General features: G+C 39.6%; 1 protein-coding gene across 6 annotated transcripts in view; it reads left to right on the top strand.

Moving 5' to 3' along the window:
* rbms3 (RNA binding motif, single stranded interacting protein) overlaps positions 1 to 19,382 on the top strand; it is a 339,603-nt gene that overhangs the window by 153,854 nt on the left and 166,367 nt on the right. For all 6 annotated transcript variants that reach the window (XM_008422426.3, XM_081612665.1, XM_081612666.1 and 3 more), the window contains one exon: positions 6,310 to 6,368. In XM_008422426.3, the coding sequence (XP_008420648.2) occupies positions 6,310 to 6,368 (59 nt within the window). The remainder of the gene's footprint in view (positions 1 to 6,309; positions 6,369 to 19,382) is intronic.

Here is a 19,382-nt window from a genome sequence, read left to right on the forward strand (position 1 = left end):
GATATAAATCTGAAAAGTATGACAAGATACAACAACTGGAGATAATCTGAAGTGCCTCCAAATGCATTCAGAAGTCGCCGAGTTAGTAAACAGATACTGTGTGCAATGAAATCACACCATAAATGCAGTTGTTCTTCACTGGCCTGAGAGGTTTATCAGTGAACAAACAGCCCCACAGAAGATGATCAAGGAAGGAACTTTAGCACATCTAATTTAGATAAAATCTGCTGAAATGACCCAGTCACAGGCTAAATACAAGACTTGGGGGGCTAAATACAAATGCCCCGCATATTTTTGGTACTTTAGAAGTTTCTCAAACACAAATGTATGTCAAATCCGAGTGAAACCCTACTTTGTAGTTTGTTGTGGCGAGGTAACAAAATACGAAAACATTTAAGAGTTACGAGTGTTAAAGATACGCCGTGTCTCATTGCAGTGATATTAACATAATTACCTGCATCTTAAACTCACGTCTTCATCTGCAGGCATAGATAAACTGCAATATGTAAATATAGTTTATTTAGTTTAATGTAAAAACAAAAAAAAACTCTCATCTCCCCGGACTTTGCTTATGAAAACCGTGTTGAGTAATTACGCAAAGATGTAGCCACAGACCTTTGGCGATGCTGACTAGAGCGTTCGGGCAAAGTGTGTACAGAGCACCTGGGTGGTCCTTCCATCGTTCTGCTCTGTGCTTTCCTGCGTACCAGCAGCACCACAGTGACGTGTTGCTCCGCTCCAGCCTGGTTTCTCTCACTGCCCACGTGCAGCTAAGATCCACTTCAGCTTCCCAGCCCCAACGATGGAAATGGAAAACGCCTGGATCCTTTTATCCACCGAGAGAGTGAGAGAGAAGAAGGAAATGCAGTTCCGGGATTGTCACTCACGCACTTGCAGCTGCTGTCCTTTTTAAAAGTGAAGCCGAGCTTTCAGGCCGAGCTCGATTTTCATCACATCTCAGTGCCCAGACAGCTGTCATATGAATGACATGTTTTACATCCAACACAATTTGTAGGTTTTCATCAGCTTAAAATAGCTCATAAAGGCTTTTTTTTTTTTTGTTAATATAAATTTCACCTCTGGCATTATGTTGGGTTGATATATTGCATCATATCTATTTCTATGGGATTCATACGCAGAGGAAGAGGGAGGACAAAAGCAAAGAAATTACAAAAAAAAAAGATGTAGAAGCGGGTAGAGAGACTTTAGGAGAGAAAGAAGAACGGAAAGAAAAAGAGAGGAGATTTGTAGGGAGAGAAAGGGCAGTGGGCCAGCAGAGTCAGAGATAAGAGGCTGCAAGAGTGATTGAAATAGGATTAGTGGAGACAGGCGCTGAATCCTGGCCACAGCATCAGTGTTAAACCTGCGCTTCACAGGGACTCCCTCTGTCACATCAAAGCCACCCCAGGCCTGGCTGGCAGAGAGGCGAAGGAGCCTCCAGCAGGGTCGTTCACATCTACACACGCATCTCATATATGATCACCTCGTCCGTCCATATCCGGCATGTCTCCTTCAGCTGGCTGGAGCAGGCTCCTTGCTGCTAGGCCTTTTCATCTCCCTGCAGCATCTTTGTGGTGTCTTTTTTTTTATTTTTTTAGGTTTTTTTATTTGAGGGGGACAGAAGATAGTGTGCATTGATGAGCCATCTTTAACATTTAATGAGGCTAGCAGTGATGAGTTGGCATCAACAAGCTACTGTCTCCTGCTTCTGCAGAGTCCAAACAAAGTTTTAATGAGAACTTTTCCCCAGATTTATGCCAAAAGCGCAGCGCTTTTTAACTACTTCCCAGACTGAAAGCACACATTTCTCTAAAGTGTACAGTGAGAATATACCTGTGTGTGAAGCATTAGAGAAAAAAAAATTGTTTGTATCGGTACACCAGACTATCAATGAATTGCTGATTGGATTGTTATATTTTATTGTTATATTTTGGACGCAGCATCAGTGTTAAACCTGCGCTTCACAGGGACTCCCTCTGTCACATCAAAGCCACCCCACTCTTTGCAGTTTGTGTGTCATCTTTTCATAACATTTAGTTTTGATTTGCCTATGAAGACAATGATGGTATTTCTTGGGTCCATTCATATATCAATTTAATTTGGTGATTTCCTGAGATTTGAATCCAGATGAGAGCCAATTCTTACCTGTGCTACACTTTATTGAAAGCTCATGATTATAAAGTAGGGTTTCCTTTCTGACCTAATGCAGATTTAAAATATTTTTTTAAAAGTTGTCTATTACCTTTGATGTGAAACCCAACCACTTTGGTTTCACATGACTATGTGAAACTGTTTCCCGTCATATTTCTGATCATTTGCTAATCTGGCTTATCTTGTGAAAATAATTTACTCTTTTATAGAAAATATGAATATTTCATTTATTTCTTCAGTCATAGAGCACATTTAAAACGGAGCTACATGTCCAGTTACAGAAAATGGAAAAAAAAAAGTCTAGCACAGTTTTAGGAGCTAATAAACTAGAACTGTGTACTGATATCGTTTACAATGGGAATCTGTTGCAGAGCTTGGTTGTGTCTGAATGGGACCCGTTTCTTTGCTTTGTAGCCTGAAACTACAGCTATAGTCGCTAAAAAGAAAACAAAATCGTTTATGAAATTGGAAGAATATCAATGAAATATTATCTTTTTTCAGATTTTAGGAGCTGAAAAAGTTGCGTCTCCAGACAAGACATCTGTAACCCTTGGTCAGAAGGTCACTCCCCCAGCCAATTCAGCCTCCATGGTGACAAGCTGTTGTCGGTTTCTGGTACTTGCTAGAATGTTAATTATTGTCCGGTTTCAACTCAAATATGCATGACGGATCAACATGTAGATTTCAAAGCGTGGAAGGATTCTGTCAGACTTCTAGTGCATCGAGCCTGATTCAGAGATAAACAAGCCTATAGCAATGTCATCAAAGGTGTTTTATCCATTTAAAAAAAATAAAAATCATTCTTTTATCGTTTCTCTTTAAAATCTTCTTAGGCAGGTTTGCAGTGCTTAATTTGTCGATGATGTGTGCGACATGTTAACCACAGTCTTTACTTGTAACAGTTTCTCAGTTGCGTCTCAGAAAGAGTCTGACTCCCAGCAGCCACTACTCAAGCTCTGATTGTTCTCTAATCAAATGAACACTCCTTGCTCTGTGTTCATTCTGTGTACTTATGCTCGAGAGTATCTCAGTATGATCAAATACTGCACCTTGGGCCTTTTTCTGTTGAAGTAGATTATGGATCCCTATGGCTAAAATGGCCTATTTTATCTGCTGAGGGGAGACAATGCGCTGATTGGTGAGTACTCATTGTGTATGTGTGCGAGTTTATTTCTGTGTCGGTGTGTGTACATGCGTGAGCTGGTAGTTTTCCTCTCGGAGCTCATCAGTTCATATCCACCACCCATCCCACCGCAGCATGCAGTAAATAGAGTCTCTGGCACTCGTTGAGAAATGGCACAATTATCCCCTGCTGGTGAAATATGGGCCGGGATGCACCACTGCGTCTTCCCTACTGAATGTGTGTGTGCGCGGGTGTGTGTGTGTGTGTGTGTGGGCGTGCGTGTGCGAGCGTGTGTGTGAAGAGCCTGCTCTTTCTCTCTTCATTCATTGTGATGTGCATTCAACACACAAAGAACTGCTTGACTCTCACGCCAAATGCGCAAGTGTAATTGTATAAACAGCTGCACACACACACACACACGCACACACACACACACACACACACACACGCAAGTGCTCATACTGAAGGATGTATATTTGTGTGCAAAAAAGAAGTTCAGGCACACACTTTCTTTTCACACTCCAAACAATGCAGCATGTTGCACTGTTGAGATGACACAGGAAAATACAATAACTGACTGTCATTCAATTCATGTTTCAAAATTTTTGTTGCACACAGAGATCTGGGATAAATATTTATGGGTCTAGAGCTAATTACATTTTGAAATGTTGCCCTCGCTTTATTTGATCTTTAGCAAAAGTAAATGTTTTATAGTATTTCAGAGTAAGGAAAAGGGACCTTTCCACACATTAAGAGAGCTCTCATGGTTCTACTAGACCTTAATTAGCTTGTCAGGTCTCTGATTTGTTCACATTTATCCTCAGGAAAGGTCAGCTGATGCAAATCTTTTAAGCTTTGGAGATTCGCTTACACATCAAACCTTCGCCCAACAATTGGTGGCCAAAGATTCCTTTAAGCAGATTAATACTGTAAGTTGCGCTAAGAAAATGATTGAATTCAGTTATTTTTAGATTAACTTTGGACACCTGTGGAATCTGATATGGAAACTGAAACTTTCAGGGCCATTAAAACGCCTTGCAAAAGTTTTCACACCCGTTGGCTTTTTCACTTTTTGTCATCAAAGTACTGAGATCCATCCATCCATTTTTTTTTACACCCTTGTCCCTTGAGGGGTCGGGAGGGTTGCTGGTGCCCATCTCCAGCTAACATTCCAGGCGAGAGGCGGGGTCACCCTGGACAGGTCGCTAGTCTGTCGCAGGGCAACGCAGAGACACACAGGACAAACAACCATGCACACACACACTCACACCTAGGGACAATTTGGAGAGACCAATTAACCTGACAGTCATGTTTTTGGATTGTGGGAGGAAACCAGAGTACCCGGAGAAAACCCATGCATGCACAGGGAGAACATGCAAACTCCATGCAGAAAGAGTTTGCATGTTATAAATCATGAGAACTGATTGTTCTTTAGACACTCAAGAATATAACTAAGCAAATTTGTTATGCAATTAATTTTTATATTTGAAAATGTTGCAAACAATTTGGCAACTTTTAGGGGATTCCCAATAACAGAAATTAAGATCACACCTTGCTTTGACAAATGTCAGTTTGGATGACGGAAGATAATGCCTTTTTACCACATTTTGAACTTTTTGGTAACCGATTAAGTGAACTTTTTACTTTGCCTGAATTCTAAGAAATAATTGGTGAATGTTGGTGTATATTTTTGAAATGTCATATATAATTTCCAAAAGATCAAGTTGTAATCCATGTAGAAACAAACCTCCTGATGGAACATTTTTGTTTTTGAGCAAAAAAGCTGTGACATGTTTCTGAAGTTATACTACAATCAAAATGCCTGGAAAATGTGGCCTACATATGTATCCAGTTCTCCCTTAGTATTTTGTTGAACCACCATTATTTAACCACCTTGTACTTTAAATTTCACACAAATACGTTACATTTATAAAATAATTTTCCGGGCCCCAGTGTGAAGAGGACTGGATACAAATTCCTGCAAAAAAAAAAAAAAAATGTTTGCATCACTTTCCTCCCACTTCAACAAATCTGTTGTGGTTGAAACATGATGCAATTTGAAGAAGGTCATAAGGCCTGAACGCTTTTGCGAGATAATTTTTTTTGTTATATTTTTTGGTCAGTTTCACATCCTGCTACATTGGACAGTTTTACATATAGCTGCAGTAGAACATTATCTGTTCAGCTCTTTTGTTAGCCTCTGATGCTTTAAAGATGTTGCATTCTGGTTGGCTGTCCGCTCTCTCAAGCAGTCAGTTCGCTGGGAGTAAACAGACAGGATTTTACTGAAGGTAATATTGACCGTACCCTCATTTGATTTTAAGAAGTGAAATTAAAACGAGCTTTGGCCGTGAGTGTTGTCTTAATCTAATTTAGGAGCTTTCTTCAAATAATAAATCAGTTCTTACAGATCCAACATTTGGAGTCCAAGAATTTTGCCCATCACCCAGAGCTCAACTCATGTCGGTGTTTGAAGTTGCTTCCTGGACATCTACAGTTCTCTTTGCTTCCTCCGTGGTTGTCAAGGTTTCCTGTCCGATCCAGCAGACTGTTTGCCTGACCTCAAAAATACAAATTGGAAGCAATTTAACTTTAAGCAGACGTAAACCTTAAAATAACACAATTCCCCTTTCGTTTGCTCTGTTGCTCGATGCGTTAAACAGCTTTAATATTTAAAGGACGTTAGTCTGGATTAAATGTACTCTATACACTATGCAAACACAAAAAAGGCCATTTGCAGCATTTGTGTTCTGTCAGACCTTTTGAAATTGTCCGATGGCTCTCTGAAATGTCAGAGGCTTGCTCAGTCGTTTGAAGTCGGTCACACACATAATGTTATTAACCTCGAGTGATTTCTCTTTCCAATGGCTTTTGACATTTGTACGGCTCTGAAAATTGCTTGTTGCACTTAAACGGCAGATAATACGAAAAATAAGACATGACTGTGACCACAGGTTGATGATCTGAATAAATTGCTCCAACATTTCAGTGTCATGGGGTTTAGTAAGCTGACCGCACTGTCTCTGTCTCTGCAGGTATGGAAAAATAGTGTCAACCAAGGCCATTCTCGATAAGAACACTAACCAGTGCAAAGGTAAGTTCTTATTTCCTTTGTTTCATTGAGTATGCTATCAGTCTTTAGGGAGCAATATGTGCCTGTGTATAGATTGAAATTGAGCCAAGGAGTCTGCAAGCTGTAACTCGGTGATTTAGGGAGCCGCTGACTTACCACTGCAGGAAGAATTCATGAAAACCACCTTATCGTGGTTGATGCTACGCTGCTTCACAGGCAGCAGTGGCCCCAGGCCCTCCATTTGTACTTTATTATTTCGTGTTTTTTTTTTGTTTTTTTTTTTCATTTTTAAAATAACTGGATACTTTCTTGAGTAATTTGAGCGCTAACAGGCTGGATGGGACTAGATAAACCTCGGTTAATATTTCTGTCACCCTCATCTCAGTGCCTTTGCTACAGGCCGTGCACGGCTGCAGATAATGCAGTTTACATGTTTTTAGGCAGTCACTTCTTAATGATAAAGATCAGCAAAGATTTAAGCGGAGAAGCTGTAAAATAGTGGGAATTAGAGGAATGAGGAAAAATAGCGTGGCGCTCGCCTTAAGGTGTCTGGCAGCACTGTTAAAGAGCTATTGAAGTTTCGTCAATACTTTTAATTGCTTTTTGTGGTTTCCCAGTCTCTGAAGCATGGCCTTTCAAGGTGATGCTGTCTTCTTTGCTGTACAGCACATTTGACGTTATCCCACCAGGCAATTCACAGGGTCAAAACTCCGGTATTTAGTGGATGAAATATAGTTTGATCATCTTGACAGGTCCCGCTCGATAATAAAGGCAACACAATGAATGCCTGCTGGTAGGAAAGTTCTGTGTGCAGAATCCAGATTGAAGGGGATTATAGTAAAGACCGGCGCTATAAAACAAGGTGACAAACCGCTTTGAAGTTCTGCGTCCAACAAAACTAAAGAATTGAAATGTTTACAACTCTCCGTGCCCTCCTAACCGGAGTTATGCACAGCACCAAGTATAAAAAGGAAGAAAAAAATCAAACTAGTTTAGCACTTTGTTGTGTGGGATACAACATTTGCCATAACTCACCCTCCTGGTATGCAACACTACTGAGATGCCAAGAGGCAAACATAAGCAAGCATATTTTATGAGTGGAAAGAGGGCGGCGGATCGACACAAGACTTGTAGGAAGAGTACAAAAATAAAAGAAATCATGCGAGATGAAGGATTTGTGAAGCTTGAAAGGGAAATCTCAATTCTTAAATTGAAAAACAATTTCATGTGATGGAAAACTTCACAGAGCAATCTATTTTATTATGTATCCCATTATCCCAAAAAATGTCGTTCAAGGTCAAGCTTCTTTAGTCAGGAGGAAGAAGACAAAGTAAAATAACAGTCCTAGTAGCAAAAGCAAATTTAAACGGTTAGCAACGCAGTCCTTGGGAGTGAGAGGTGGACAAACTGAATTATGTCCATTGTATTCTTTTTTTCCATCTCTATCTTTGTGTCTAGTTCTCACTTGTATTGTTTTCTTTTACAGAAATGTGTAAATGTCAAAGTAAATGCTTGTTTGAAGGAACGTTTTTCAGTTAATATCTTTGAAACAAAAGTAAATTTTCAGATCACCCTGATCTGCTGCTGTTTAGTGTTAACTAACCACATCACACGGTGTGATCTCTTTCCTGTCATTTCTGTCTTGTGTGTTGTTGCAGTTCAAGTGAAAGAGTTTTGCCTTTACAATTAAGAATTCACACAAGCTCCTCATAAAGAAGGAACATTTTATGTACTTATTTTTTACACGCAACATTGGCAGTACTACCAGAGCAGGTATTGGCAGAGCCACAGCACACGTTTTATGTAGTTGCTGTGGGAAAATTTGCTATTCTACCCAATTTTCTGAATTTTTACTGAGCTTTTCTTTTTTATGTCTTGATGCTCAGGATTTCTTACCTCATTAGTCACATTATTAGTAACTCGGTGTTCAGGGTTTTGCTGAACACACACTACCTTTTAACTCTTTTTAACAGCCGTCCATGCACACAGAATGTTTTTGCAAACAATTTTTGTCACTTTTATGGTCTGATAAACTTGAGTAAGAATGCCAATTTTTTTTCTTTGATATAAGCTAAGAGGTTTCAAACAAATGTATAAAACATCACCTAATCTAAACACAAAAGCAACAGCTATCACTTGCAAATATAAAGAAATATTTCTTCATTAGTATTGCAGCTAATACTTAAAGAGATATTTATTTGCTGTTGTTTTGATTTGGATGCATATGTATAAATATGGCGAATGAGAGAGCACAGATATGTGTTGACAAAAAAATTTGTCACAGATCTTACATTTTTATGAAATTGTTTTACTCAGGAAAATATCCCCCGCACTTTACATAAGTCTGGACCGCAAAAAGTGGAGAAAAGATGCATGCTTTCATATTGCTTATGCCAAATTTTTAACCTACTAGCTGAGTATCAAGGCTGAAACTTCAAGCAATATGTTTTCAAGACGTTATTGTCCAATTTTGGTTAAACTGTATGAATTGTATCCTCTATCTCCTGTCCTTGGTTGACATGAGTCGCACGCTTTGCAGTCCGCTTCAACATTTGACCTGCTGTGAGTTCGGAGACGGTATTCTCCATACCTTTGTCGTAAAACGTACAGCTACTTTTTTTCTTTCTACCACTTCAAACCAGTCTGGTTGCTCTCTTCTGACACACAGCTGTAATAGCTGGACATCTTTACCTTTACCATATAATTCTCTGTAAACCTGAGAGATGATTGTGAGTGAAAATATAAGTAGAATGAGCCCTTTCTTAACTTCTCAGAGCAGCCTGTCTGCAAACAACAATCATGCTACTTTAAAGTTAGCATTCTGATGCTCAGTGTGACCTCTATTAAGTCTTCTTCACCATGTGTAAATTATTTCAGTTGCTGCCCTGTAATTGGCTGATTTGCTATTTGTAATATCAAACGATTAGACCCATTTTCCAATTAGCTGTACCTACTAAAGCGTATTTCCTCTATGTGAGCATTTGAAGGTTGTGTTATAGTGGAACCTTTGTGTTTCGCCAGTAAAAAAAGGCTATAAAAGAGAAATAAACCGAACAATAAAGATGGAAGAAAGGATACTGGGTGAGATGTTTGGTGGAATCATAGGAGTGGGAGTGTTTCAGAATAAAAAACAAGTGTCGATGCTTTCTGTGCTTACAGGTCAGGTGTATTCCGGAGCACAAACAAACAAACAAACCGTGACAAATGCCCACGCACCAACATGAACATGCATTCCTCTTTCCCTCTACCATACATCCGTCTGCTGCGTTTGCCCTTCAGTTGCCGTAGAAGTACTGTAAAGCCCCGTTTGAAGTACCGCATCTCCAAAACTACACTCCAAGACCATGTAATACAACTCTCCCACGCACTCCAACACAAAGGGCACACTCGCAGAGATTAATCGTACCCCCACACGCACTCCCCATCCATCTGCCCGAGGTGTGTTCTGCTCTTGCAGCAACAGTGGCCATGCAATAGATCTATCACTCTTCCTCCTAACATCCCAGCATGTGAGCCTGTCTGCCTGCTCCGGCTGCTCTCCTCCTCCTCCTCCATCGCACCGCGCAGGCCCTTCATTGAGCCTCTCTATCTTGCCAGTTCTGACTCACCCGCTCGCTGCTGCGTTGCTTTATTGCGCACGCACGCACACACAATATCAGTTGCATGTGAACAGTGCATTCCTACTTACACACATGTGCTTTGGATGTTTCCCAGTTCAGAGAAAAACAGGAAGTTATGAAAGGGCTTTGGGGCTGTAGAGGGCTGTGGATGAGAGGAACCATTCGGCTCTTAATTTCACACTGTCGCTCTCATGCTCCTCTGCAAGCCTTGCACATCTCCTCTTTGCCTGTTTTTACCTACTACCTCTCATGGTCTATCATCTGTATATCTGCCCCTGCACTTTTACACATACTTTAAAAAAAATAAAAATACAACCATGATTTGAGGTTTACATCGCAGAGGGGGGGTTGAAAATGGCGAGGGGAGTGGGGAAATAAGGGGATAGATTGCGACAACACAAAAGTGCTCATTTGCCATCCGTGCCCACAAGGGCCCTCTTAAACGGCGGCGTCGGCATTTGAAATAAAGCAGGGCCGACCGAATGAAGACATTTTATTTTTTTCTGTCGCAGCCTTGAGGCACAGGAAATGACCTCAGCCCTTTGAAGGACCCTTATTTTCCTCCTCCCCCGCCACCGGGAGATAAAAGCGTGGCGTTTCACTGGCCGGACTGACACTCCGCTGTTACGGGCCCACCGCCACCACCGCAGTGAGCAGTGGGGGGCAGATGAGATGAGGAGGTATTCTCTTGTGCGTTCTGTAGTGTGCTGTTCATTTCTTTGCCCTGGAACTTCTTGTCCATTTTATACGAGGACGCTAAAAACTCTCAAGTGCATTGCATAAAAGTGCATCTTGAAGGAGTTACTGTTACATTTGCTCTGCAACGTACCGGCAGCTTGTAAAGTTCTGATCAGAATGTTGAGAAACTTTAATGTTTGAGTGAATACTATGACACAAATTTATACGTTTTCAAGTCAATAAGTCACTGCATGGTGTTTTCTCCCCCTCGCCCATTTGGGGATATTGATCCAGTTTGGTTTTATTTGAAAGTACATGCTGCCTCTTTTCTGAACCCTAAAAGGCTGTCAAGAGTTTGACTGTAGCAGCTTGAAGACCTCCTGCCTCGCCTAAGGATCAATCTGATGGAGAAATACAGACACATTCTGTAGGACAGATTTATTGCTGCATCAGTTGGTAGCCTAAGTGGAGTATTCCAGGACTGGACATGAGGACTATTGATGAATGAGGTGAAGTTCTCCAATATGGCCGGTTTCTCATTGTCATGTCCATGCATACCCGTGGTGGGTGTGGGGAGAGGGTTGGGGGGGGGCTTAGAATGCTTTTCGCATCCGTTATTGGTTTCTCATTAGCGGGCCAAGATATAAACATTTGTCTATGTTGGACACTGTGGCGGCGCAATTAAGGATTCTCTTTGCCGCCCTCTCTGCCCTTTGAAAGTGAATTATGTGCAGATGAGAATCTCGACTGAAGTGTGGCCAACACACAGACCTTATCCAAGAGGCTGTGCACTCTCTGAGCCATTTCAGAGAAAGGCGAGATCAGCCAAAGGAGAAAGGGAAAGTAAGTGTGCGCCGTTTCCTGCTTGCATTGTGAATTAATGACTCTAATTAGCAATAGCTGAGAGATAATCACATTGATCTGGGCAGATTCAGTGTGCAGAACCTTACTGGATAACACCAACAGCCTTTGTTAACATCTTCTAATCACACAGGAACCCACCACAAGCGCCTCCCCTCACTCCCTGCTCTATCTCTGCCTCCATTCTTGTAAGGTTCAAGCTGGCCATTCACCAAGTAGATATCCGAATGGCTAAGCTTGTCATAAATAGACGGAGCCTGGCTACGAGCAGCACATTCCTTGAGTTCTGACCTTTTGTACTCCATCCACTTCCTGTGCTGTTTTCACATGCAGTGTGGTTGTCTCCTCTTTTTGTGGATTTCTAATTCATCGTGTCAGAAGTAGGGGCCGTGGTGAGGTGAAATCAAAAAGAACAAGCATTTTAATACAATTACAAAGTTTTTATCAATAGAAACATGTTTTAAAATATCACTGTTGACACTTTTGGTAGCTGTAATTTCTTCTTTCCACTAGCTCATGAGGTTTAATTGATTTCCATTTTTGCTTTTGTAAATCACCAAATCACAACAAATACACACACACAATTTATATCCAGTTATATAAAATCCCTTTCAGCTCGTATTAGTCCAATACAAACCAGTCATTTTGTCAAATTCAGACCCAGTTATATCCAAACCAATACAAATTATACTATAACACAGAATCAATTCACCATCATTTATGTCATTCAGTGAAAATCTGAGATGGGAAATTGAGATCAAAGTAAAAAAGATAGTTTAAATTTGAGTAAGACTCGAGGTTTGATACCCAAGTTTCATAAAACCTGTCTCATGTAATCAGGGGTTAAGGTAAGCCAGAATGTGTAGATCATTTGAGTAGCTCTAATGTAAATAATGGATGGTCATTGTGGTAGAAAAGGTTTTCTGTGATGTTACTCAGCAAGTAAGGGCCATTAAAAGGACTTAACCGCTGCTTCCAAGTTTGTCTTTTAAATTAATGTAACAAATGTGCAATTATTAAGACTGTGTGCATAAAAATTAGGGAAGTTGTTGTTGTGAGGAATAATTGATTATCCAACTGCAGTGCTATCAGTCGATCCTAAACATCAATAAAGCTTAGACTTCAATGTCTAAAAAAGTAAGAGAGGTGTTGGATTTCTTTAAAATATATATATATATATATATATATATATATATATATAAACATTTATTGTGCTATTAATTTGAAGAATTATCCTGCTAAATTACCATACCTGCTAAATTACCATCGCATGGGAGAATATAATCTACACAAAATATACAAATAGATATTTGACATTCTAAAAAACAAAATCTTGACCAAAAATTCATTGATTTTCTTTTTAGTGACATAAGCCTTACATTCTGGCTGTCTATCAGTTGCCTGGTCTTTTGTCTATCAACTTTCTGTGAAACCACAACCAGTAAATGTCCACATCCTGTGTTTTAAATTAAGTTTAATAATAATAATAATAATAATAAACCATCAATCAATGCTGTATTTTAGGGAGACCATGCATCTGTTTGACAATATTAGATGAATGTGTAGAGACTAGAAACTCTAGTACAGTTTGGCCTCATTATACTTCTGATTTGACTTAACTCTGACTTGGACGAAATGCTTGTGAACAGATTTTGCAAACAGTTTTTTTCTAAGAAAGTCTAAGTCCTGCAGATTGCATCATGACTTTGCAGAAATCCCCCATCCTAAGGAACAATGTGGCAACAGTGGATAAAAAAAAATCAACCCAGTTGATTATAAAGTAGTCTTCAAAAGAATATTGCATTTTAAACAAATTTCACAAAATGCCTCGTCAAACACCAGTGAGCGGCGAGGAGGTGTACCTGCAGTCATTTCTTATCCTTAACCTAAGCCATAAAATGCAAGAGAAACACTGTATAAGATACAACTCTCCACCTCACTGCCATGGCTTTCACCCTCTGCACATCCCCTGACTAATGATCACACCCTTGATTAGTTAAGGGTGGCATAAATCATAACTCCAATGAATAGGAATTATAGCTGTGGGCGGCAGAGCAGTTTCTCATGAATGACTAACAGATGCAAGACCTAAAAAATGAGCTGCATATTCATTTGGATCCAGTGGAGGATTCGTCTTTGTCCAGAGTCTAAAGTTTACCTCTACTCTGAGATTTCCTTCATGATCCAATCCAACAGGCTACTCTGTGATCTGGCTTTGTTCATATATTTAGTTTGTCACCTCATCTGTTCAGCTTGGTATTGGACTGGGCATGATTATATTATATATTAAACTGATGCTGAAGTAAGGATCATGTGGTGCTGCGGGAGATAGAACCACGTCTGAATGCAAAACTTAGTGGTCTCCAGGTACAGGTGGAATAAAGGGAGAAGTTATTTCAAGACATTCCACATGTGAAGTGAAAGAGAAGTGTGAAAGAGGAGCTGCAATTGCTCTTTGTGTAAAAATCTGCATACTATGAAACTTTCCCATCAGTGAGGAGCTATACAGTCAAATCTGAATGACTGTGAAGGTTTGAGTGACCTTGCACTGGACATCTACGGACGGCTATGTACCCAATGTGGTTGCATGAGTTTGTATGTTGGCATCTAGATGTTTTGCACTTTTACATCAATGTATATTGCATAAATGTTGGCTATTATTGGGTGATTGAGAATGTGTAGATTCTCTTGTTTTTGCCACGGGTCACCTTTTAACAAGCTCTTGACAAATAATAAGCCCACTTCTCAAACCTTCTCGAGTGCTCTTCACATGTTGCACCGAACACATCAGTGTTTTTGGAATGAAGTTACCAAGCTTAGAGGCACTCATAATAAAGCAATATGTTGCTGCAATTCAACAAATCTTATGTTTCTCCTAAGGTTATCTGTGTCTTCTATAGCTCAAAGATTAGGAGAGATTAGGAGATAAAAGAATTCATTTTAATGTAATATGGCGATGCTGATTATATACGTTTTTGAATGAAGACGTCATGGATGGCAATATAGCTGTTAGCATCTTTTCTTACAAACGTATTCGGTGAAAACAGTCGTTTAACTGGTATTCTGATTTTATATTCGGAAATCTTCAACATGCCATATGGTGCAATGCTGTAGCTAATGAGTGTGAACAGATATGAGCTAATTAAGGAACGATAATAAGACAGAACAAAAGAGAAACAATAAAGGAAATGGAAAAAACAGAAGAAAGTCGCTCTGACAGAGTAAGGAAATGCTTCTCACTGTGATTTTTGTTGTGTTCAGTAAAGGGGGAAAACTAAAATGTGAACCAGTTGTCTAAATTTATATAAAGAGAACTGTCATAACAAAAAATAGTTTAAAATTATGATGAAAGGAAGTTGAGTGTATTCTTTAAATCACATAATTATCATAAAAAATCATTAAAAAAGCTTCATGTTCAGCATCTGTTTCCACAAGTTTTCCTAAAACTTGATTTTGAATTTATATAAAGAAAAGAATGCCTTAAATGCTTTTTGTAGTATTTTCCTAAACTTAACTGATGTTGCATGTTGAAGTGGTAAGGTTGAATTATTTACCAGTATTTGGTGGCTTATTGTCAGTTGTTTTTCTCTCCTCTGCCTAAGATTCTGACTTTATCACAGAAAAAAAAACTGTAGCTGTCAGGGGCAGAGAAGAAAACCATGTTGATCATTAGCAGAACTTTATAGGAATCGAAAACCAATCAAAGTTTGTGAGTGTCTCCATGAAACAGTGTGAGCAGCTCCTGTTGGTAACTACTGAGCATTTAGAATAAATGTTGGTCAAAAAACTGTTCTAAAAAAAAATCAGCTGTTTAATTTTATGAATTATGCAGGAAATAATAAAGCATCTGTTTGCATGGATACATAAATAATTTGTAAAGTTTCTCTGCAATGTGCTCCTCTAAAAAATACAAGAAAGGCACGATCAGCATTCTGGAGTTGCGCTGCTCATGGTGACAACATGTTGGAGTAGTTGTGCTATTCAGATTTATTCGTTTTCTTGACTTTTGTCCATAAGTTTTTGGTTGAGGCAGTTGAGACAGTTATGTCCTCTGGTTTTGGGTGTTTTGCATCTGGAAGGATTTTGCTCTTATAACTTTGATTTTAGACCGTTTTATTACGTGCAACCTTGTCAACAAGGTATTGTTTTTAAAACTGGGAGCGACTGATTAACAAAGTACAAGCTCAGATAAAACCTGAGCTTTGATTTAAAAAAAAATCCAGAAAAATTGAAAAGGAAGCTTTGTGGATGCATAATAGGACCAACGAGCAGAGAGAGAATGAAATTCCAACCATCTAGATCATGACGGGTAAAGTAAATATCTCCAACTCCAACTTCTCTCTGCTTGGCTTTCTAATCATACGGCCAGACAGAAATTTAATGCAGAGCGGCAAATGCAAATGAGGGGGATTAGCAATGCTTACCAACAACAATTGTGGAATATAGCCTCTGCACCTTGAAATTGAGCTGTTGGCATGTCATGACGGCCATGATACTGTCACACAGCAACAGTCTTCAGATTGATTGCGATACTGGCTGCTTCTGGAGATCCTTTCTGCCTACAGCACTATGGTCCACAAAAACCTGGAGGATAGGAGTTATGAAGACATCAAATTTCCCTTTGGGATAAATACAGTATATTAGGATTTAAATGTAATTGAATTGAGCATATTTTTTCAGAAAACTATAAAATGCCATTGTCTCTCTGCTATGCTTCTATAGAACCACTAAAGAGCTTGCTCTCACTCTGCTTTTGGTGTGGGGGGAATCCTCATTATTTCTCAACACAGCTAAAATACCTCCTTGGTTGTGGTCTGGGGTACAGCTGCGACATTGTGAAATAAACTGCTATAAGTGGAAAAAAGTTAACTCCAGCAGTAACTGTTAAAGAAGTAATGCTTTCTGAGAAACTCTTAGCCAGTTGGGTTATTAGATTAATTGATTGTGGGCGGCTGTGACTCAAGAGGTAGAGCAGGGTCATCATCTAATTAGAAGCCCCTGATGTGCTCTTCCCCCTGAGTGCATGAAAGAGACATTTACTCGGTATGCACACTAAATCCTTCAGTATATCTGTGTATAGGTGAGGAAACACCTATACAGCTATTTCTACGTGAAGAGGCATTTTTAAATGATACATTTACAAGAAATTAACATTATTATTATTTTTATTTCTTTTACATTCAGTCGTTAAATATTTAGCTGTGGGCTGCACGGCTAAAGTTTAAACTGTATTCCTTTGTGTAAATGTAAAACAAATGTTAGATTCACCACCACATAAAAGCAATGCATTTGTTTCATTCCTATGTAAAATCCCTCCATTATTCCCTGAAGGGCAGACAAAGTTGAACATGTAATTTAGGCGCTTCGCGGTTATATAGATCCTATTTATAACGCTCGCACAGATATTGGATGAAGAATGACTTTTTTTTTTTTACCATGTGCTCAGTTTGTCATCGTCCCAATGAGCTGCCAGTGGCCTCTTTGGCCCCGAGCCCTGGCACTCTGCCCTCTGCAGATCCAGACTGCGGCTTCCTGACAAGGATACTCCTACACCTGCAGAGGAAAATGACAAGAAATACAATACAGCCAATAACCTGGCTGCTTTGGGCCGAGATGTATGCTTTAGCCATAAATCCATTGGAAGGTTGATAAGTTAATTGCCCCTGCTGCTATCTTGTCACCAGCGTCTAGAATAGAATAGTCTTCTATGTGAGTTTTTCTACAACAAATTTTTCTCGCCAGGCACAAGCACGGTAGCGTTTGGAGCACTGGACAAGAAAATGAGTGCCCTCCAATTTGTGGAGCAGCAGAAGCTGCACATGTGTTGGAAGCTGTTTTTCGATCTGAGATTGAAGCAAAAGCTGTTTATTTTATGAATGTCAGATGGAACATTAAGCTGTAGTCTGGCGGTGGATGGGGATCGGCTTGCGTCTTGTCACTTCTCTGCAGTGTCGCTGTGCTGATGACAGTCATGTGGTCAGAAGTTTTAAATACTCATGGCTGCGAAGCTATTTGCAATGCAGATGTTTCTCAGCGGGGCGCTTCAGCAGAAAGATGAATTTATCATCTTCCTTTGTTTACTTGCGCACCTACACATGCACGCTACATAAGCACAAGAAATGTGAAGGTCACACACGGGCGTTTATCCTCGCTCCACAAATACTCATGGTTTAGTAGCCACAGAATTTATCCCAAACTCAGCTACTGGTGCGGGGTAAACGGAGGACGGAGGAATGCGTCCCAGTTGGGATGCTCTCCTTTTGGTTTGGAGTGTGACCAAGGCGGTCTTGGCTTGGCCACAGTTAGTCATGGATGCCTTTTTCACTTTTGTAAAACCGCTGGTCTCTGCCTCAGTGTTTGTTCAGCATACCACAGCCCCCCGAAATTCAGCACCCACCCACCCTGCAAGGCAGAGAGACTTGTCACAAGACAAATAGCTTCTACGAAGTGAAGGTTTTACTGAATGTGTAAACGGATTACCGAACAAATGTGATCGTATTTAATGTTAGGCTCTTTCCTTTCTAATTAAATCATTCTTTTTACTTTTAAACCATCTTCAAGCTTTGCTGCACACCGGTAATCAATCAAAAGGCATTTGACTCTTAAGTTTTTCATTTCTTTTACCCTTTTCTAAATTTTCTGCTTACGTTTGATTAAAGTTATAAATACAGATCTAATAATATGCTGACTTTACCACATTAGCGTGTGCTTTATTTTGTTTTAGCTCTTTTAGATAAAGAGCTAAAAAGATTTTTATTTCAAGAGGCTTTCAATATAGTTAGGGCTTTTAGGTGTAGCTGTTGCAGAGTCGTATGTTTTTAACTAACATTACCTCATAAAGCAAAGCTGCCAAAACAGGCTAATGTTAGCTGATATGCTAGCATTAATTAATTTGCTAATGTAGCCTGGGTATAACATTTCATTTACACTTGAACCTAAAATTTTCATGACACATTTTAATTATAAAATTATCCTTCAACCAAGAACCTCTGATATGAAATGAGACGGGCATCTCTCAAAAAGACAATCTAAAAGGAGTATCACTATATAAACCTTAAACCTAAATATGAGCTTGAATGTTTAAATAAATTGTGTTCCTAAACAGACATGTTTAGGCAGAATCAGCTTTAAACAAACTATACTTCAATTCAAAATAACATTCCTGAATTCTCACATGTACTGCAGTCCATCCAACGTTTGAGTTATTTGCATACATGTAACCAAAGTAATTAATGACGCTCACACAAGGGCTACTTCAGAACTTACTTAATGGTTCACAAACATGTAAACAATTGCCTGGCAGTCCATTGTAAGTCTCCATAACTTGACATTGATTCATTATTCATGCTTAGGGCATTATTATTCTATTGTATGGGGTGTAAAATGGGATCATTAGTGCTTAATATGAGAATGTGAAAAATTGATATATTGGGGAGAATAATAGTGAATGTTGTAGGCAGGAAACCCCAAACAATCCTGACTATTAGCAGATAAAGAATAGTCATTTCCCCAGAAGTAATTAGGATTAGCATAATTTGATGGTGAATGCAGGAATGATGCAACGTTGATTGATACGTCGATTCTTTCTGTAATGAGTCCCTTATCTCCGCTCTCTGCCGAAGACTGCTGTGTGTGCGCGTGGCTCGAGGTGACATCCGCTACGCTACAACACCTTCCTAAGGAGACTGTGTTATGGAGCACATTGCCTCCTGAACACACACGCACGTCCACAGAGCACAGAGTAAAGGCAAGGCGAGGGTAGTACAGCACTGTCATGTAGTAACTGATTGAAGATGGTCCTTTTATCTTGACAGGCTACCAGTTAGAGCCAGACCAGGAAATATGATATGGCAGCTCATGTTCTCTTTATTCCTCT

This window comes from Poecilia reticulata, chromosome 11, assembly GCF_904066995.2.
Source record: "Poecilia reticulata chromosome 11, P_reticulata-male-v2, whole genome shotgun sequence".
Taxonomy (NCBI): domain Eukaryota; kingdom Metazoa; phylum Chordata; class Actinopteri; order Cyprinodontiformes; family Poeciliidae; genus Poecilia; species Poecilia reticulata.